Source organism: Pristis pectinata, chromosome 7 (genome assembly GCF_009764475.1).
Source record: "Pristis pectinata isolate sPriPec2 chromosome 7, sPriPec2.1.pri, whole genome shotgun sequence".
NCBI classification, from domain to species: domain Eukaryota; kingdom Metazoa; phylum Chordata; class Chondrichthyes; order Rhinopristiformes; family Pristidae; genus Pristis; species Pristis pectinata.
The window spans coordinates 36821494-36844367 of NC_067411.1; the positions used below are offsets into that span (position 1 = coordinate 36821494).

Consider the following 22874-nt stretch of genomic DNA (forward strand, 5'->3'; position numbering starts at 1 on the left):
ATTAATATTACAATCAAAGCAAAAAAGTGGCTTATGATTTTCTTTTAGAATGAAATGAAATAAAATGTTTCTCAAAAAAACCTTTTGTTTTAATCCTTCAAATAAATTACAATGAAGCCTACAGGAATGAGATTCTCGCCTGTCAACAGAGGGAGAAATTGAGATGCAATTTCAAATACTCTAATAAATGGCCTAATCAATAACATTGAGTAAATACAAGGTGGTAACAATTAAGGGGAAATATAACCCTGCAAATGTTCAATCAATTTCAAATTCTAATAATTAAAAATATTATAATATGTAAAATCTTTGAAGAAATGCTTGTGCAAATCAAGTTCCTCAATGCCTTCATTCTGAGAATTTTCATTCTGGTAAAAGAAAATTTGCACATTTTGCCTCATTCACAGTATTTTTAATTTTAAGTCATTACCTATTACATGCTAGTGAAACATATTGCAAAATTATTAGCAACTAGATGGTCCCCTACTCTGACATTAAAATGCTGATTGCACAGCAAAAATCTGCTGCTGTACCTTCAAGTAGTTTTAATAAGTTCTGACTGGATATCTAATATATTTTGTACTGGCTTTAGGATTCCAATCCAAGTTTGGCTGCTTTAAGCACAACTTTCAAATACCTCCTCGCCTTTATCGGCATTTTGATCTTTCATCTTTAACCTTTATCTTGAAGCCCAAACCATTCTAAAAGAAATGTGGATTGGAATCTAAGCCATCAGTGGACTGAGATATAACAATGACCTGTGGCAATGACAGGTGAGTTTCCCTGGAGTATGCACAAAGCAATGTCAAAATTGTTCCCTAATGAAAGAGCCATACTATAAGTTAGAAAAGAGAAGCCAAAATAAAGTTGTCGTTATCCTCCCATATCCTGCAGGTTCTCCACTTTTAGCTTGTATCTATTTTTACTTCCTTCAGTTGATTCAGATTTGAAAATGATGAAGTTATCCTAAAAACTAGGCTGCATTGGGCCAGTTCTTTCAGCACTTGATGTGCCAATTTGCTTTCAGCTTCATTCACAAATCTTGAGCACACATTTTAGTGTAGATTAAGCCGCTCTCTAAATTGGATTGCATGATAGCATGCAAGATATACATGCAGAGTTGGCAAGATTTTAATCTTCATGCAACTCTGCCTTGCCATCTTCTCACAGCAACCACTGAGCAAGAGGTACTGTGAGGCCTGAAGCCCTACAGCACCAAGTTCAAGAACAGCTACTTTCCTTCAACCATTCAGTTCTTGAACCAACCTGCACAACCCTAATCGTTACCTCAGTGGAACAGTATCATGACCACTTTGGACTTCGCTTTTTCTTGTTCTAATTGTGTTCTTTCATGTAAAAATCATGTTTAATTTACGTTTTCTTGTGAATGCTGCTTCTATGATGCTATGTGCCTGTGATGCTGCTGCAAGTAAGTTTTTCATTGCACTTGTGCATACATGTACCAGTGAATATGACAATAAACTTGACTTTGACTTTTAACTTTGAGTTGACACCAATACAAATAAATTGGGCTGTTGTGACACTGCTAATGCTATCCGTTGAATCTTGCTGACCCCTCAACAAACTACTTGTAAATGCAAGCAGGTCTGGACTTTGGAACACAATTATTTGAATAAGGAAGTCCCAAATTTTCTAAGCTTCCTCATAGTGAACTTGTTAGTACATTCCATTACTGAACTCCACAGAGAAGCCAATGACAGAACACAAATTTGCTGAGATTTCCCTTGCACACTTCAATTGATATTTTATAGCTGCCAGGAATAAACTTAAGAATGAGGTGATACTTTTTCAATAACTATTGGCATTTACTTTGATGTTTTCAGTTATTTTTTAAATGTTTTGCCATGATTTCATACAGTTTGGAAATGCTTGAATCATTTATTTCAAAGTTAATAGTTGTTGAATGCTTTTGGGCATTCAGAAGTATTTGAAAAGCTTCACAGCTTTGACAGATAGCAAAGTAGGGAGCATTTAGAGACTGCCCGCCAATGGTTTTTCCAGCTGTTTTATGGGTGGGGAAGATTTTGGTCCACTCATGGGACTAAATTACATGGTGTGAGGGTACGACCTTATCGAGGACACACTCAACTAGCAAGTTCGGACCTAAGCAGCCAAACTAGGTAAGAGCAGGACAGTGAGAGTGGGTGTTGGATTCCACTGAACAAAATCCAGGCCATTGTGTTAATCACACATGGAAAATGTTGATGTTTTGCAGTAAAAAGCACTCCCGTCCCAACCTTCCCTACTTAAAGAGTTCCTGAATGATTCTGCAGGTTTGTTAAGAGTGCAGTTTGTTGAAGAGAAACTGCAGTTACTTATCTGCTAGAGATAACGTTCTGTCAACCTTTCAGAGGATGCTGTGGCAGGGTTTGATCCGACAATCTCTTTAGAGAATTAACAACTGAGACCCCACTTCTTCAGGGAGGTTGAGATCTCCTCTATGTCTTAAGCCACACAACAATGCATGGACCGTTCTGCCTCTGGAAGTAATCATCATTATTCTTTCTCTTGAAGAGTCATTCCAGAGTGATTCTGGTTAAACTGCAAGGTGTCACAAGATGTAGCTCTCTGTGCCTTAAGGAAGTAACAGGGAAGACAAATTCATCTTCTTCTCGAGAGCAGCACAGAGGCTATATTGTGAGCTTCCCAGTGATGCATTGTATGACTGACTGCTACTATATTTGTTCGAAAGCTTCAGCTCAGAATGCAGACCCGTACCATAACTAACGGTCAATGCCAGACTCTGAGGGAGCCCACATAACCACCTTATCCTCCAGACCACTGGATGGCCGCTTGGCGGACAAGGATTATGGGGACACCAGCTCCTGATTCCACAATGCTCTCACAATAAAAGACCTGTTGCCTTCCATTATATCACTCAACCTCCATGAGTATGTTGTAGCCAGGACTGAAATTGAGCTGCTCTCCTTTAAACACAATAGATCCTGGTGGTTTACTGCACCTTGGAATCACACAGGTATCCCTTGCTAGCAGCTGCAGAGAAGGGAGAAGAGGAAGAGAATGAGCAGCAATGAAGAAGGCGATGATCCGATCCTTTCCAGTACATACTCAGGAAGAGGCATGATGTTCACCAGTTCTGTTAAGGGGAAGCCCAAGCAGAACTGCCAAAGTTCAGATAATGAAGCAGGTCTTGGCTGTATGGAGTAAGACATGGACTACATCGTGGCTTCATGGCAAGCAACACCTGCGCCACATGCAATGAGCGAGTCTAGTCACTTACTCTTGATATTCGAAAGGCACTGTCATTGTTGAATCCCACATCAGCAAGACCCCGGGTTTACTGCTGATCAGAAGTTTAACTGGATGAACCTCTTAATTGCTGTGTTTATAATGGTACTTCAGAAGCTGGGATCCTGTAGTGAGAAAGTCAACTGACTCCACAAAGCCTTTCCACTATCTGCAAGCTGCAAGTCAGGAGCACAATGGAATACTCGCCACTTGCCTGGATGGGAGCCCAAATAACACCTGGGATACTTGAAACTATCCAGGACACAGCTCGTTTGATACATGAGCAACAAACAATCTGCTGGAGGAACTCAACAGGTCGAGCAGCATCTGTGGGAGGAACGGAACTGTTGACATTTTGGGTCGAAACCCTGCATCAGGACTTACTATGTGCTTCACTCATTGCTTGAATTCTCTCTCTCAGCACAAATGGCATGATATGACTGTTGTGGATGAACAGATTGTGGGATAAGAGGAATATGAGATGTGAGAAAGAAGAACAAGTATGGACATGCCATCATCTTCAGTGTTCTCTATATCACTGCTGGCTCTGGCTCTCCTTGAGACCAGTAAGTGATGGAAATGGCCATGTCCCTTGCCAATTTGGTATTATCTTCTGCAAGAGAGGGAGGAGATTTTATAGGTGTGTATCTTGCAATGGGTCTGAGGGATTTGCCTGCCATTATTGAATTAATGGCAATGTGTGGAAGCTGTGAGATGTAGGTGTAATGCTTGGAGCAGTGAGAAGCATGTGAAAATATGGTGCAGTCTATAAATGTTAGGTAAGGTTGACACACTGACGGAGATTACTGGGAGGTGAGGGAAGCCTCATGGCCTAAGCAAAAGACAAGACTTAGTGACTACACCACTGTGTACAGGACCTTGGCACTTTACTCCTGGATTGTGACCTCCTCCTACTGAAACTTCACAACAGTTGGCTTTCTGTGGATAAAGCACCTTTCTCTTTCTCTTCACCTCACCCAATGAAGCATCTGTGGCAGAGGACAAAAACTGAAGTGTCCGTTCTCATCCAGGGCTTCTTCCAACATGGAGAATGACTTCCATTGACCGCCAGTATCCTAGATGTCTCCCCATCAGTTCCTGCAAGCCATCGGGCACGGTGGTGATTTAAAGAGGAAATGACACCTCCCGTTTCAGATACGAGGTATGGCCTCAGTCAGAGCTGCTGGAATCAACTGGTGCTCTTCCCCCACAAAATATGATCCCATGGATATCCACAAGGGCACTCAGCAGTCTCAAAACCAGATAACAAAGTGGAAGTGCAGACTGTACATGCAACCTGTACCTAGTCAAATGACAAAGCTTGACACACACTGAGATCCCAATGTATGTTTTCCAGTGGCATTCATTAACACTTTCACCCCTCCCTATGGCGAGCACAACACTATTCTGTGCATGGCAGAGTTAAGTGTTAGTAGTCAACATTACTGCCACAATTCTCCTGTACCTATAGGACTCAAGTTCGATCCACCTTCTGCTGAGTTGAAAGAAAGATAATACTAAATAGCCAAGGGGAAGTCATCATTTAGCATACTACTCAGCTCTGTCCTGTGGCCTTGCACTTTAATGGGCTGCCTCAGCTACTTTTTATTTTCCTCTTCCATCATGTCCAGCAAAATAAGATATAGTAGCACACTATCATTTCTATGCGAACTGACAGAGTTAATTTACTCTTTAAAATGCCTCTTGGTTGATCCTCTGTTAACTCAGTGCCACTTTCATAACAATGCAGTGTCGGTAATAAGGCAAATGTATAATTGTACATGTTACCTGTAATTGCTATTTAAAATGCAGCCTCCCAAAAAATTAATGTGGCACTTGTGTGCCTTATATTAGTCTGTCCCATGAAACAAAACTATTCTAATGCTCCTTTGATCTTAATGCATTGAAATTCTACACATCAATGCATATTTAAGTATGTTATCTCTAACATGGAGTAATTTTACTCATTTTTTAAATGCTACAAAGCAGTTTTATAACTCTAACAAATGTTAATTAATCACTAAGAACATATTAAATACACTTTTACATAGTAGCTAATATCTGGTTATGGAAGATACTGAGTCAAAATGGAACAAGGAAACCACTTATGCTAGCTGGAATTTTGAATTACACAGCAATACCAATACACTTCCAAATCATCTCTTTCAATAATTACCATAAACTGCTACAGTATGAAGAAACAGAAGGTAAATTTGGGTAATTTGCTCTCAAGAAAGGACAACAAAAATGGACAGATTTTGTTTGGAGTGTTATTAGGGACAGGAAGTCCATAAACTTAAACAAGCCTGATTTTCCATGGGCTGTTAGTATTTTGACTGCAGTTTCCTTTCTCCATTTCCTTTAGATGAAGCATACGTGGAATGTGACCTAACTTCCTTGTCACTATATCTATACATTCAGCCTTCACCTTGGCAGTCCTGTGATTTGTCTTTATGTCAAACCGTCAGTCATAACTCAGGACACAATGAGAACATGGAGCCTTTGGGATCCTGAATACAGCACACTTCCTTGCACTCCTGAAAAGTTCCCTGTTGGGGGAAGGGCTATCTTACATCGGTGTGGTTTTCCATTCATTGTGTTATCATTACAGCTGCATCCTTTGTGAGACCACTCTAAAGAAAAAAATTGCAACCCAACAATTCTAAAACACAGCGTACGAGTCAATCATGTGATGTCAAATTATTCTTGACAAATGTGTTCCTTTATCAACCTTGAAGACTTAAAGCCAGAGGAATATGCATGTTAATTTATCGAATGGAAGAACATGACTGATGCATTGTATCACAATCAGAAGTAATCACGGAAATGTAGGAATCAGTCTGGTAGATGAAGCCAACTACAGGTCCGAAACACTGCTACATATCTGCTGTAGTACATTTGTGCTGCTACAGATGTCTTCTGTAAGATACTTTGGAGGAGTAAGAGTGGGTAGCTGGTGGCATGTCAATTATGGCATGTCTTCCATCTTGTACAACCAATTATATTTTGCGTTATAATCTTTTCATCAATCACCCAAACCTAACAAATAGACTGAAACTTTAGTGACCAATCATTGCTCATCTTGCTCAAGAAATAGCACCAGAAATTTTGGACTTAATTTCAACCACAATCTATTAACATCAGGTTTAACCAAATCAATATATACTCTATTCAGTTGCACAGCAATTCCAGTTTGGTGGATGAAGTATTTAAGAATGGCCTCCTTACCAAGTTGAGGGGCTGTTCGTCAAATTTAATTTTGCGAATATTAGTCCTTTTTTCTTTTAATGGAGGTTTTTCTGCCAATAAACAAAATGTGCTATATGCAAATGCAGATTCCTGATACTAAACATGGGTTATACCTTATTATATCTATCAGAGTGTCCAAATAAGGATTCTGGTTTCATCCATATAGGGTGTTGAAGATCAGTCTAATGGAAGAACTACTGAACTTCCCTCAGTTTGGGGTCTTTACCTTGTCGTTAAAAAAATGGGTAACAGTGGAAAACCGAAACTGTTCCAATGCATGAATTTAATTCACATCAGACTTCAGTTCGGATACTAAACACAATTTCACTCTTCACTATACAAAATAAAGGTGAATCTTAACCAGCAGCACCTAGAGATAAGTCATGTATTGCAGTATGTAAGGAAAATTGATTTTGGTGATTGCCTTTAGAAATATCAAAACAGTAAGGGGGAAAGAAAGAGTTTATTTTTTAATGAATGGAGTCACTCCTGTGCTTGTAACATGTAGCTCTATGTAAATGCTAACACTGCATTTCTTATTGACAGTATGTACATTGTTAACATTTCCAATTGCTGGATCAATTCTTAAAAATGCAATGATCGATTTGTAGTCAGTATATTGTAATCTCACTGCTTAAAAATGCAGGTTTTCTGGTGCAGATGCAATTTGCTCACTTGATACCTTGTGATTTTTTTTAATGCGTTGCTATTCATTTCTAATCGTTACAATTGCTCATTAACCTGACTGGCCAATTAACTACATATACAGACAGAGCAAGCAGTGTACTGATTTTGCTTGTTGCTGTTTCGATGAGTGCAACAGACCTATTTTGTATGCTCTAATTAGTTATAGATAGACACTGCAACAAACTGCCACCAACCACCTCATGCTGCTTGATTAACGGCCATGCCACAGATGTCAGACAGAGACCATGACTATAGATTCCCATCAAGATTCAGACTTCCTTTATACTGACAGATGAAAGAGCTCTAAGTAGTTAGAAAACTATAAGCCATGTCCTGTCTTTCTCTAGCATTCTGCTGTGTTTGCATCACTTTGAAAAGAAACCATCAGTTTCAGCAGATCAGTATTTCAGAGACTAATATACCTGCATACAAAAGCATTAAACGAACACCGATGGTTGTCCCAAGTTAACAGACTAACCCCACATACATTCACTAAGATGCCTTTGTTTAGATAGATAGCTGAATTATATTTTGGATCAATTGACAAGAAGATTGTGACAGGGTGCTCTCAAAATTTTATTTGTTTAATTGACTTTTTCCCACCATAATATGTTCTGTAAAGCATTACCCTCTGAGTTTTGTGGCTTGGTACTTTTGCAATTAAAGATTACAGGGTGAAATATTAGCAAATACATCTATGCTCAGAGTAGCTAAGGATCTCAGAGCAACATTATTTATTATTAAAGCTGAATGATACATGGAATCTTGAATGTTGCTTCTCGTAAGCAACTATACCACACTTTTATTCAATGAAATGACTGTAGAAGTAATAAAGAGACACAGCTTATCCCACACAACTTATCCCACTACAGGCCTGACATAGCTTTGCTGTCCACAATTCATCTGTAAAAAAATTCCAGGTTTTTCTTGGAACACAAGCCATTTAACAATGCCATAACAGAGCATATGGTCATATGATATTGTACGGCAGATATATAAATCACAATGCAGGCAGCAACAGCAAAGTGGAAAGGTTACACAATTGATGTTATTTATACTAAGGGTCACCACCTATTAAAATATCTGGTGTTAAAAAGACCCATGTCAATTCATTCTTCCCATTATTTTTCCTCTTTTCTTGGCTCATTTACTGTATAATGATAAATACTTATTTTGTTGATTTATTCTGACCTTTCTATTTATGTTCAATTTATTTTTTGCTGTGTGAGTGCAAAGGAATAAGTATCTAACACTGTAAAGTAGATAAGTAATAAAAGCTTTCTTCTAAATTCATATCTCTAGAGCATCACATCGAATCCAAGTGTCTGCATCCAATTCATTTATATTCACTTTGCTTTCAAGCTCATAAGCTACAATTCTGTGTTATATGTACAAAGATAACTATTAAAATTGTTTACTTACAGAAGTGGCATGACATTTTCACTTTTTATTCTTTAATTATTCTTAATGTAAGTGCAGAAATTACAGATGATGGATACGTATTTAAAATATACCACATACTGGTCTGATCAATTAAAGTTCATTTCTAACACACTACAATTTTCTATTTCATGCTAGATCTGTTAACGCAATTTCAGGTATATTGTAAAACTACCAGCTGCTTTGTACGATTAACTTACATTTATTTCTAAGCTATACAGTTCAGACAATTTGATAACAGCACTTTTCGTTTCAATAATTCGTACAAGGGATATGAACATTGTTGCTAATGTCACTTCTGATAGCTTCTAGTTAATTTAAAATAGAGAAAAACTGAACTGATTGCCATTTAGTTTGACAGGGGTCTCTGGTATGAAAGATTGTTTACAAGTTACAGAGAAATTATAAATGTGTAAATTATACTTTATTATGATTATACTAAATCTGGACACAGTAGAAATTTTCACTATTGAATTTAAATCAGTCATGGCTAATGAAAAGAATAGAATTTGTGTCTGTATGAAATATATAAAGACCACTTCAAGCTGTTAAACAAACTTAAAATTTGAATTTGGAATGGTTAATTATGAAATAATAATGTTTTGGGGAGGGTATGGAAAGAAGCATAAAGACATTTTTCCTTATGTTTCTGCTTTTATTGGTTATATGCTGTTTTGATCTTGCCATGTGTAAAACAGAAATTGAAACTGTACTAGGAATGACAAGGCAGCAGTTCTCATCAGAGACCTAATTTATTGCAGTTTGAGGTCTTGCTTCCATGAATTGATTCTGCTGTGGCTATGAAACATGATTTTGTTTCGGGAAATAAAAACCTCCTAATATCAGAGTTTTCAATAACAAGGTAGTATTGCATTTGATGTTTATGATCATTTTCTAGGAAGAATTTGATCATGCATTAAATCCCACCAGATAAGTAAGAATAGAACATGATCAGAAGAGCTTCTAACACATGAAACTGCTTCTGAAGGCATTCACAAACAAAACCACTAAATACTTATGCTTTCTAGAATTTAAAAAAAAACATAAGTAAAAGAAGCATTGGTGATTCCTGAACATGAAGCATCTATCAATAGAAAAGATGAGATTTCAAATCAGGGAGTTGTTGATATAAGTTGGCGTAGAGATGGGAAAAAATCTGAGTATATCTTACAGCACAATACATTCAACAACCTCATGTTACTGCTTCAGGGTTAATTTATGCTCTTTGCAGAACCATACCTGGGTGATTAATAGAGGGGCAGTGTGCCAAAATTACCTCATTCACTCAACTAAAGTTCCCTTTGAAAAAAGACCATGTGCAGTTCTGTCTTAAAGTCATTTGGTCTTCTCATTTCTCTGGCAGTATTGTCTGCAAATCTTCTTGCAGAGTTCAATATACCATGCATGAGGTTTTAGATGAATATGGTATTTTCATTTTGAGAATCTGACTATTATAAGGGAAATTTAATCAAAAATATGAAAAGGGAAAATTGCAAGGAGTGACTACAAATAAATATGACAGAAAAGGACAGAGAAGCAAAACCACTAATTATTACTTTGTGGCTTTTGTGGTTGGTATTCAGATGTTCAAAAATGAGCACTTGAGGTTATTCTGGCAAAGAGACATTGTTTAAGCAATAATGGACATATGCATGCACTTTATTGCAAACTTAATGTTAAAGCCATCAATTTGTCATGGATATTGCTTTCTCAATTTACCATGGCTGTGCCCATCAAGTCAGTGACTCTGTTCAATCATATTTCAAGGAGTGTTTACACTTTAGTCATTTTATTAAACATTGATTTATGGTAGAATGCTATGCCAAATACTGTATTGTTTATATAGATCTTGCCTATCAGTACTGAAGTCATACCATTTAATGACAGGAAGACATCATTAATTGACAATTTGAGTATTGTTTCAGCATGTGAGAGCAGTGACAGGAAGATGCCTCAGCACTACTAAGAATTACTCTTATTTCATGACTTGTACATAATTCATATTTACTGACCACCACAGGTACTTATACATTTATGACAAATTCTGTGAAGGAACAAAATAAATAATTTATTAGATTTTCAAATAATTTAAACACCGTCAATAAGGATGCCTATTGTAGATTCATTGAGTAGCACAGCACAGAAATGGGCCCTCAAGACCACCACACACATGTCGACCGTTGTACCTTCTATACTAATCCCATTTGCCTGGATTGGATGTTGGACGTCTCTCAGTCTCCCAGCCCTCCTCTTTTATTTTGTGATGAAACTTTGAACCAATGGTGTCTGAGGACAAATGTTGGTGCATCACACTGACAGTCCAGGTAAAGATCAAAGGCAATCTCAGAGCCCGTGTCAATTCAGTTGTGTGTCCTTCCCCTCTAACTCACAGACTATTGCCAATGTTGCATTTGAAGGAAATGAGTGCTGGGGTCTTAACATGATTCACAAAATTGATTGTAAATTATGTGCAGTTGTTGGCCGTCAAGTTGATAAATCGTCAGTATGCCTGCTTAAGCTTACTTCGAAATCACTGCAATGGACAACTTAAGTCATCTGTCCCTTCCATGGAGAAAGGCTGTTAAATTGATGGAGAAAATTCAACCCTGGAGTTTCTCATGGAAATGTCTGACTCTAGAATCAAATCAAATGATGCATGGGATCAGAGAATGGGGAAATCATTCAGCCCAATGAGTCTGTAATAGCTCTTTTGGAAATGTAATCTCACTCCCCACTCTTTTCCTGTATCCTTGCAGCTGTTTTTTCACCAAGCATTTACCTGATTTCTCTTTGTTGGTTTTGCAACACCTGCCGACAGAAGGTCAGTTAATTGTGGAAAAGGGTTTTGACTCATCTTTTAAAAACCTACAGGAATGTTAGCTGTCTTCTTTCACATATAGTTGTACTCTTAAGCTCTTCTGATGACAATGTTTAGCAGCTATGTGTTACCACCACTTAAGCAGTCAAGACTCCCATAGCAATGTAACAGCACATGGAACACTGTAACAGTGTGATCAATAATGCTGTTGTGAACTCTTGTTTATCCTACAATTAATGAAGCAATGGGAGCCATATTAGGATTCTCATCACAACCAGAGCTTCATTATGTTTTGGAGTAGGGAGGGGAAGTGGTATTCACTACTGTAAAGGCAAAGATAGGCTAAGTTACCTCTTGGTTTCTCACCAACAGTTTTATGGTATGAAAGGCTTAGAGGATCAGTGGTGTGCTAATGCTATGGATCTGTAACTGTATATATCTAGACAAAGAGTTACAGGAATTGTGCCCACCTGCTGCTGGTGTAGAAAGGCTGGGTCCCTCGAGCTGAGTCCCACAAATTGCCGGTTGGCAGGGGGTGTACCTGAACCTGTATAGGCTGGTAAAGACAAAGAGAAGTTAGAATCAATTCAATAGGCCTTCTGTAAACTGTTATATATAAACCTTTCATTGCATTATTAAAGCAAACTGTTGTATATGGCAAACGTCTCAGATATGGAGGCAGAATATATTTTGCTTGAAGTATTCAGCAAGTCAGACAGCTCCACAGATGTTCCTTGACTTGCAGAGTATTTCTGGCACTTGTTTTATTTCAGATTTCGAGCATCTGCAGTATTTTGCTTTGGGTTTTTTTAAAAAACTCAGCAAAAAATAGCAACTGGTACCTATGCCTATCTCAATACTCGGGGTAAAACTGCTTAAGTATTGCTTCTGGCAATACTAACAGAAGAATTCATTCAATGAGACATTTCTTTATCTGCCTTTTTAAGAGGAGACATTAATTTTCTCTAATGAGTTAACATCTGCTAAAAGAAATCACATACAGTGGAATGCCATGTGATCAGTTCAATAATTAGTTTAACAAAATGAATCCTATTTCTTTACAATGTGTTCTGGCTTAATTCTGAAGATTGCCCTTTGCCCCAGATTTCAATGGATATTATCATGTTTTTATCACTGTCAGATCAAATTAACAAATTTCAGTGCATTCACAGTTTTTGGTTCACAGAATACAGGGAGTGGTCCAATCCAACATCTAAATGTTAAAGTAATTGCCTGACTGTTTGAGCTAACTGCTGGAGACATACCATCAGAGTGGAGCAAGGATCATCTCTTCTTTCAGGAAAACCATCTTTCTGAATAAATTGACAGCTGTCACCTTTTTAAGCATGGAGAGCATAGGGTGTTTGTAGATAAAATTTGTGATCTCGGTGAAAAATAGTGTGAATCCAACCTTTGAACAGAACCCCGTTTAGAAAGTTATCTCTAGCCAGTTGTGTTTAGAGATGATGTTTGGTAGCAGCTGCACATTTTATTGTATTTTCCAAAATTCATTTGATTAACTTCAATGGACTATATTTTATAATTGCAGTAGGGCACTCTACTACCACTGAACAGTTCAGCTTTGCTAATTTCTAAGCAATCAATCCACATTATTTGAAAATTTGCTCTAGTGCCACATATAATGGGAAGGAGAGTAAATCACCTGTCAGGAATATCTTTCTTTCAATACTTGTAATCTTTGACTAGTTTATGATTTTGGACTTCAACTGGCTTTTCAGTTTTAATTGGTGGTTTTACATCAAAGTAATTTTTCAAAAGGTATTGGTGCAAAAAATGCTGAAGCAAAATAAATGGGTATTGCAAGGACTACAGAGTAATGTTTAACAGAAATGACTGGACTTAAATACAAATTGGCTTTTCAAAACCCTCTGTTCAGATTGTAAGTGCAACCAGAATTTCTGATTATCTACACTTTTAATTTTCTACCCACTTGATTTTCCTCAATCTACCGCACTGTTGAGTAAAGTTCAATGTAAGCTTGAGAAATGGTATAATAGCGTTTACCTATACTTAAACCAATCTCCTAGGCACAACATTAAGTTCAACCAGTTTAGGTAATGATTCTGCTGTTTCACCTCAACCAGACCTTTCTTTTATTGTTTTGCACATTCTATTACCACCCCCCTTAACTTATAAAATCAACAATTTTATCATTTAATTGCTCCTGCTTCTACCCCATTGCAGATCTGCCCTTTTCTTCCTCCATCTTTCTCTGCACCTTAAACCTTGCTTTCTCTCTGATCTTTTCCACTTCTGGTGAAGGATCACTGATCTGGAACGTTACCTCTGTCTCTCTCTGATCTGCTAAGTGATTTCTAGCAGTTTCAGTTTTTACTTTACCAAAGCTGTGCACTGTACGAATTGTGAAATTTACCCTGTAGCTGGTTTGAATGGAAATGGTAACATTTAAAATAAGCAAAAGAACCCTCAGTATATAAAAATAAAATTGAAATCTGGAATAAAATCATCTTTGAAAATATTGAGACTAAATCTCTTATTGAATTTATTATTGTTTATTTTTGGCCAATTTAATTATCTTGTTCCTTCCCTTTCTTGTTGGAGCAGAGTCTGTGTCTGCTAATTGGCTCCAGGTACCTTGCTAAATAGCTAACATTATTGAAAGGCTGCATTTGAAGTGTTGGCAAATGGTTCAGTCACGGGGTCTGGCTTTATCTAGTCTTCACCCAATACCAAATATCACAGAATGGCAGTGAGGAGAATGACCCATGGCAAATATTAACTCTCCTAACCAGGAACACTGAGGTCAATTGCAAAGCCACTACCCCACCATTATGTGATCAACTAACTAAACACAGAAGGGGGATTAAACTGAGGGCTTTCGTAACTGAGCCAGTACTGTTCAGCTACTCACTATGTAAGCTTGAAAATCTACTGGGGGATCATTGCTGCTCTTACACCATCTTTGTTGAGGAATGGAGAAAACTTGCTCAAACCACAAGTTCATGGCCAGCCACAAATATATCTTTTTTTCAATGAGTTTGAATTAGAAATAAGTTTATAAGCATACATGTTATAAAGCTCACTGCAATACCATAGTAGAAGTGTTCCAATAAAGCTCACCAGAAGTTTTGGGTTTAGGACAAAAAAAAATACACACTTACTGCATTCAGTGTAAGCTCACCTTTAATTCTTGGGCTCAGGACAACTACCTGTACTTTATACGTGACCAGACACGGGTTTGAACAGCTGAGAAGCTGCAAAGCCACAGCAAATCAATTAGTACACAAGTCGCAGCTGTCTAGAGGTTTTCTCAAAAGAAGACATTGTTCTCCTATTTCATTGCTGACAGTCTCCCACGGAACACATTAGTGAGCCTTTGTTAACTTCATCCAGACAGAGATATAGAACACAGTGTGGCAGTTTAACCACAGTACTTGGGAAAAAGATGATCTATCTCAGCACGTTCCAGCACATCTGATTTTCATCATTAATACAGTCTGAGACCGCTCTCTTGAAATTTGCTGTGGTCAGTCAAAGCTCATAATACCATTTCAATTGTAGGTTGCAGCTGTCACAAACCAAATTTTCTGGAATAATTTATTATTACCGTAAAATCAAAAGTTCAAGTGTAATTATATCTCTGTCCAATGCTGTTCATTGTTTAGGAGGAGCTGATAAGTTAGCGGTCAAATAAGCTGGCCTTTACTGAAATTCATCTTAAGTTCACAAGAATTAGTCCTCATCATCCAATTGGCTGTGTAAGGTTATTGTCACTCTATTGTGTTTGCATATTTTAGGTTCTGTTTTAATAATGCAAATGAGAGAGAAAAGCACAAGAGGCAAAACAAACCTGTTTTACCAAGCATATGTAACTCAGCGAAAAATACTTCTACAGATATTATTTTATTTACCTCATGATTGTGAATTCTATTCCTGCATCAGGATTTTATAACTACAGGTTAACACCTCATCTAACTTAATGGTACTTACTGGATGATGGGGATGATGATGCCTCACCTTCGGTTGATGTAGTGATGGGTTTAGTGTCTGAAGACATGGCCAGGGTCACCGGTCTGGACATGCCATGATGGGGTGAGGGAGCCAGTACTGATGTAAAATGACCAGGCACTTTGCCCACTACTTGACCACTACTATTTGGCTGTGGAAGGGAAGACAAAAAGCAGAAGATCAGTATTCCCTCATCATGGTTTTGCACAACATAATCTTTATTTTTAAACTGCAAAAGTCAAGCTGGCTAAAAACTTACAGAACAAGAATTCAATATTGCTGATAAGTGTCTAACATTCTTATTCAGTCACTATTCCCAATGATACATGATATGGAATTTGCCATAACCTGTCCATGCTAGTGTTCAAGTTCCACTTGAGCCTCTTCCCATTTGTTCTTATTTACATGTCTCAGTGTAACCCTCTATCCTTTCCTCACTCATACCGTTGTCCAACAAACAATCTGCTGGAGGAACTCAGCGGATCAGGCAGCATCTGTGGGGGGAAAGGGTTTCAACCCTGCATCAGGACTCTGTCTCCATATTTATGTCCACCCTTCCCTTAAATGAATCAAAACGATTTGTTTCAATTACTCTCAGTGGGAGCGAGTTCCACATTCTCACCGCCCTGAATAAAGACTTTCCTTCAGAATTCCCTGTTGAATTTGATCGCATGCCTTAAAACTTGCTTCCTCATTATCTCCCTTCATGCCTTTGAAAGCTTCCTATAAACCTATCTGTAAAATTGCCTCCATTCTCCCCAATAAATTGCGACTTTTATTACTTGTAACCTTTTGACCTCACAGTCCTATGAGATGTTCTTCTGGACTCAATATGTATACAAACTGCTGTGCTATTGAAATCATGCTATTAACATATTTCCAAATATACACAGGATCAGACTTTCCAGGAGGAATGGCAGAAAATATCAGTGTTCAGCATTATTACAAGGCAAAACTGCTAGGATTTCTGCTGTCAGTGCTCCTCTGTTTTCCAACTTTCTCCAGCATAATCAAGTAAAATCAATGTTCTGACAAGTAATTCAATTATTCACAAACCCTTCCCACTGTAAGATATCTTGAAAATGCAATGTTTTGATACATGATGTATAAGGGAGCTTTTAATGATTAATCTTTAAACTAAGATTAACCTTTAGCAAAATCTTTGGCCCTCAAGTCCAAATTTTACGTCTATGGTTTGTAACTTCTTCAGACAAATATTTTAACATATTTTAACACATTTTAAAATAATATATGTTTCTGCTTCTAATTGTTTTTGTGGTATTCTAACTTGTATCCTCAACTTTATGTGTACTCCCCAATCCTTATATCACACTCTGTAAATGTTTACAATATCGGTTAAAATTGTGCTATTTTGTTGTTTTTTTTATGATTCCTGGAATCATACAAAGATACATTCTACTCCCAATCCACTTTAATGCCTAACTCATATGTCTATTAACACTCAACAAAACAATGTTCAAACAGTACTGTTCTCATAACTTCAGGACTAAGGCATCCAACATATATCCTTTGGGATATGAATGTTGGATTTTCAGAAGGCTGCAACTTATTATGGGGAATGATAAATATGTGGAATTAAATAAACATTTCCAGCATGTGGAATGTTTATAGCAAAACTTACTTGTGTTAAAATAATAGCGCCTGATAAGCAACATTGCTTTTGGAACAAAGGATTAAAAAAATAAGGAAACTTGGACAAAGGCTCATGCAAATGAAGACCACTGCTAAGATATGAGTAAACCTTTATGCCTTATCATTTGAAAATTGTCCCATTCCCCTACTCAAAAGTTTTACATACTTATTTTGCAAAAAGTTACTTAATTCCTTTTCCTACATTATTTGGAATTCTGCTTTTATTATTTCTTGTATGGCAATCCATATCACATCATACATTTCTGCAAACTTATTGAACCTTTTTGTTTCTTTCAGTAATGGCAGTGAATTTATGCACTCAAGGAAACATTTTCCCTAATTTATTTTATTAAGAAACATTATGAACACCTTGGTTTTCAAATATATTTTGATCTATGAATTTTGTGTTTCTAACTTTTGTGTTTTGCTTAATACTTGCAAGATCAGTTTCCCTCAAACCCATCCAAGCAGTTGGAAAGTAGAAAACTTCTCTCCATAGTTCAGTATCTCCCCTATTCTCTCAAGTTCCAACTACTGGTTATAGCTGAAATAAGCTTTTCGGTGAAGGTAATTATGCAGAAGTTATCGAACAAAAATGACTGCCCTCTTCTCTACCCAGCAAGATCCCCTCTCTTCAGCAAAGCCTCACCAAAATAAATCACAGATTAGACATAATAAGACAGAAATATGTTAGAGAACAAGCTCAGGGTTTCTGCAGCTCTTGGGCTTTTTATAGGATGACAACTCTCATTCGGAGAGGGTGCAGGAGGGAATGGGGGTCAGGGGTAAAGTGTACAGTATTTTCTGCAACTTGTTTTCAGAAATGATGGCATCCATATATTCTCTAGATTCTGTAGCAAGTGTGCTCTAGAAAAGGACTCACAATGCAGACTATTTACTGAATACTCAATTACCACCAATCCTCATACTTGGAAGTAACACTTGCTTCCATAAAACAGGATGCATTTATTAATAAAACTACATGATCAGCCATCTCGCTTCTCCTTTTTTTTATCACTTGTAATACAAGAGTTACTAAATGAAACTTCTTTGCCTGTGAACACCATCTGCTTCATTTTTATTTCTTCAATAATGTAATCCTATCCAGACTGTTGCAATAACAATGACTGAATTTTACAAGGCTTCACTTTGTGCTCAGTGACTTAATTTAGAGCTAATATTTTAATAAACATTTATAGCAAGTGAGTAAAGGCTAGTTGAGCAATGAATACCAGGGCAGTGTGCTATTTAACAATTAAAATATTTAACCCATCCTTCATAATTTCTTTATGTCATTGGGTCCACATATATCTTATTAACTAGTATGGAATAGGTTTAACAAACTATTTAACCCCTCCATGACTGCAAGTCAAACATAACAATGCAAAGTCTCTCAGTAAATTCTACCTTATGAAATATAATCAGAGTTACAATGAAAGCTCAAATCTTAAAGAAATTAACCAGCCAGGAAAATAAACTATTTGTAACAGCTGAGATGGTTATGCATAACTTTGTAAAGAGCTGTATATGGAAATTGAACTTCCAGCATTAAGAAATGTATTTTTTTCATCAATAATATTAGTTGATTGAGTAGAACGTAGAGGAATATGAAATTAACCACATTGATAGGCAGAAAAGAAAAGCAAAATATTACTTAGATGGTGTAAGACAGTTGAATGCGCAGGTATAGCAAGTAATCAGAAAGGCAAATGGGATGTTGGCTGTCATTGGAAGGAGATAGGTAAAAGAACAGGGAAGCCTTATACAGGGCTGTGGTGAGGAGTATCGTGTACGGTTTTGGTCTCCTTATTGAAAGGAAGACATATTTGTCTCAGAGGCAAATTAAAGATTCATGAAGGAAAGTTTAAGCACATTAGACCTATATTCTCTGGAATTTAGAATCATGAAAGGATCTTATTGAAATATCTAAGGGCTTGACAGATTAGACACTTAAAGTATGTTTCCTCTGGTGTTAGGGAATATAGATGAGATGAGGGGTTTCTCATCTAACACTGAGATGAGGAGGAAGTTCTTCTCTAAGTTGTTTGTGAACCTTTGTAGTTCTCTACCTGAGAGCAACATGGAGGCTGATTCGTTGTACATCCAAAGCTGAGACAGATTTTCAAACTTTAGGGGATCAGGTAGGAAAGAGCAGTTGAGGCCAAAGATTGGACCAGGCATGAAGATTTTGAATGGCAGAGCAGGCTCCAGAGACCACATTGCCTACTGCTGCTCCAACTTCTTATGTTCTTAACAGGAAAAAAAGCAATATATTGAGCAAGTCCATTCCTTTTCATAAATTAACTCTACATCCACAGCGTCCTGTCATATATTCTCTCTTGCCAAAAATGTATTCATCTGTAAATTTCAAAAGTTGTCCTTATATAGGTTTATTGGCCAGGTATGAAAAAAACATTCCACCTCTGTCTGTACTCCCAACCACCCCAGCCTTGTATGTCCCCAACTTCTCCAGTGTTGTATGTCCCTAACCTCTCCATCCTTGTATGTCCCCAATCTCTCCATCCTTGTATGTCACCAACCTCTCTATCCTTTTATGTCACCAACCTTCCCATCCTTATATATACTTGTATCACCTTGTATGTCCTGTTACTTTAATTTTTCACCAAAGCAAAAAATGTCTTTGTGTTAAATGATGCAAGTGTCAAAACTGTTCAGAAGCAGTCCTCTCAATAATCACCTTGGATTGGGAATTGGGAAAAGAATCAATACTCTCTAGGTTCAAATAACTTAGGGTGCAGACAACGTTACTGGATTATGATCAAAGCAATTTGCTGTTAATTTACAAATAATGCCATGTTAAAACATTGAACAATGACAAAGTGCAACTGCGTCTCAGAACAGTAGCAATTCACTGAAGTGCTCATGCCTATGACTTCTGGGAGTTGAGATTATGAAAGAGCAGAAACTTAGTGTTCAAGTGGCAAAGGGGAATTGGGGAGGGACAGTAATCCAGATCTGAAAGAAAGGGAAAGAATGGAGGGATGGGGAAGGGCAGGGGAAACCAGTAATCAGAAGTGAGAGGGCAATAATCTAGAGTAGAGAGCAGAAAGCAGAAAGAAACAGTAATTCAGTCTGGAAGAAGGAGAGGACTGCATTCAGAAATGGGAGAATGAGGGGTTCCAGTAATTTAGAGTAATAGGGGAGGAATGTTCCAAAAAGGGAAGGAGGGGAACAGGAATCTAGGAAGGGAAAGGGAGGAGAAACAGCATTCTGGAGAGGGAAGGAAAATGGGATCAGGAATCCAGCAAGGGAAGGTGGAAGGAACAGTATTCCAGAGTAGGAAGGAGATGGGGACCAGTGACCTAGAGTGGGAAGGAGGGGATGTGCAGTATCCTAGAAGAGGGAAGGAAGGAATCAGCAGTTTTCCAAAGTGGGATGGAGGGAAGGAACAATAATCCAGAGTGGAAATATAGAAGGGAGGGAATGGAGAGAAACAGTAATAAAGAATGGGGAGTATGACTGAAGATTGGAAAAATCATTCCGCTAAGCTGGAATGAAAGTATGGAGGGATTTGCAGAGGAATAACTGGGTCTTAATATCAACAAACAGGGGGAGTGGGGTCATGGTTGGTGGGAGGTAGGCAGCTCCTTCATAGAGGCATTTCAGGAACAATTGAAGAGGTGGCTTCTCACACTGCTCTGAAAGAGAGACAGGCTAGGTACAAATAAGAACCTTTTAACCTATGATTAACAAAAACTAACAGTACAAATAAATTCCCAAACTTTGGCAGCTGCTGTGGGAAGTAGGAAGATCCTTAAACCTTTCACTGTTCATGCAAGTTCAGACAATTAACCTGTGTGTACCAACACACAAAATACTGGAGGAACTCAGTGGGTCAGGCAGCATCCATGGAGGACTGGAGAGAAAGAGGGAAGATAGCCAGTATAATAAGGTGCGGCGGAAGGCGTGGAGCGAGAGCTGGCAGGTGATAAGTGGATCCAGATGAGAGGGGGGTGATAGGCAGGTGAGGGAGGGGGAGAGTGGGAATAATGTAAGAAGCTGGGAGGTGATAGGTGGAGGTGACAAAGGGCTGTAGAAGATGGAATCTGATAGGAGAGGACAGAGGACAATGGAAGAAAGGGAACTGGAGGGGGGAAATGTGTGGACGATGGACAGATTGAGAGGGCAGGGGAGGAGAAAGAGATGGGGTGATGGGGCTGGTGGGATAAGGGGAAAAGGGGGACAGAAGAGAGAGGTTACCAGAAGTTAGAGAAATCGATGTTCATGCCGTCAGGTTGGAGACTACCAAACCTGTGTGTATGTCAAGACTTGAAGGCACGCTACCTCACATCCCACCATGAAACCCCACCACCACAGAGAAATTACACGTACTTTAATAAAGGTAAGAAAACAAAAACGGCTAAGGGTCTATCTTGCATGTGATTTTCTGCTTTAAAGTCAGGTTCTAATGACTTAGAGAAATAAACAAATTATAGGTCATTGGCCAGTACTTCCTACTCAATTATCCGTAAAAAGATAGCCTTTCAATTGTCAAGAATTAACATTTCAGTATTAACTCACCTGGCTTGTTTGTGGATTGGACGGCCCGCAGCCAAGTTGTACAAAGTTCTTTGCTGTGTCCTGAGGGGTAAGATGCGGTGGGTATCTGATTGTAGGGTGCGAGAAGTAACTACTGGGAGCAGGAGGGAGAATGGAGGAGGCTGAAAAATGTAGCGGTGATGGAGGAGGTGGGCTTCTTGTTGAGATGACTAGAAACAGAAAAGAAGAAGTTAAAGAAATTTTCTAGAGTGTGAATTTCTTGTATACCACCGACCTTATCTGTATATCTCATATTTTCACTTCCTGTAACAGTGAACATTGTTTCTGTGCATAATATGAGCTTAGTAAAGGCTTCTGTATACTGCAAAAAACGACAAACACTTAAGGAAGTATAACTCAGTACAGAAAATATTCCGACTAAGTAAACCCCTAGCATCCAATCAATTTTTCTATGTACAATAGTGGTTTGCAATTGTTTAACAGATTTGTTGTTATGATCATTTAAGCCAGTTAATTCAAAGTGTACTGTTCCCTTTGATGGATGTCGCTGAAGCACACTTATTTGTCCTTTTTGCATAACTCTTTCAAAGGAAAACTACTCAGAAGAGAATAATTCAATTACTATTTTTGAAAAACACAAACACAATTCATGAAGGACTATATGCACATAATTCAGAGTGTTGAACTTCAAGATTTTTTCTTTTTAAAATCAAAAATATTAGACTCATTTACTGTTAGTAAGCATGAATATCGAATCCTTCAAGAAAACAAGTCATTTTATCTTAAATTTTCCATTAATTATATTTATTATTGAGTCAATGTGTAGAAAAAGACAATGCAAGTCGATACAGATTATATCTGACGTAACCTCTTCCTTATTCTGTTTTCTTTCAGCAGAAGTATTCTGCATATGTTTCCAAGACTCCGGCAGAAATTTATTCATCAGTTTGTCGAGAGCAAAGAAGTAACAAATAGCCAGGTTCCCCTCAAGCTTCAATGTGCACTGCACAGCACAAAACACAAGTGGACACCTAAACAGCCACGCTCTGAATACTGAGTGCACTCTCCGACTGTGATTTTGCACTGTGCAACAGTTAAAGTGGTCAAATGAAATGTTCTTGGTTGAAATGAAATCTCCCCAACCTGTTTAAGAGGAAAATGTAATGTGCATCATCAAAAAAGGCCCCTGAGAGGATGGTGCATCAACTGTATTTTCCAATTTGTTTGCATTTACTTAATACACAGA

The 22874-nt window shown here is 37.9% G+C and overlaps 1 protein-coding gene across 6 annotated transcripts in view; it reads right to left on the reverse strand.

The window, feature by feature from the left end:
• Positions 1 to 22874, reverse strand: part of LOC127572196 (nuclear factor 1 B-type-like) — a 259368-nt gene that overhangs the window by 46180 nt on the left and 190314 nt on the right. For 4 of the 6 annotated variants that reach the window (XM_052019119.1, XM_052019120.1, XM_052019121.1 and 1 more), the window contains 3 exons: positions 21650 to 21837; positions 15437 to 15605; positions 11935 to 12020 (listed from right to left, as the gene is read on the reverse strand). In XM_052019119.1, the coding sequence (XP_051875079.1) occupies positions 11935 to 12020; positions 15437 to 15605; positions 21650 to 21837 (443 nt within the window). The remainder of the gene's footprint in view (positions 1 to 11934; positions 12021 to 15436; positions 15606 to 21649; positions 21838 to 22874) is intronic. The other 2 variants (XM_052019122.1, XM_052019118.1) reach the window with 1 other exon arrangement.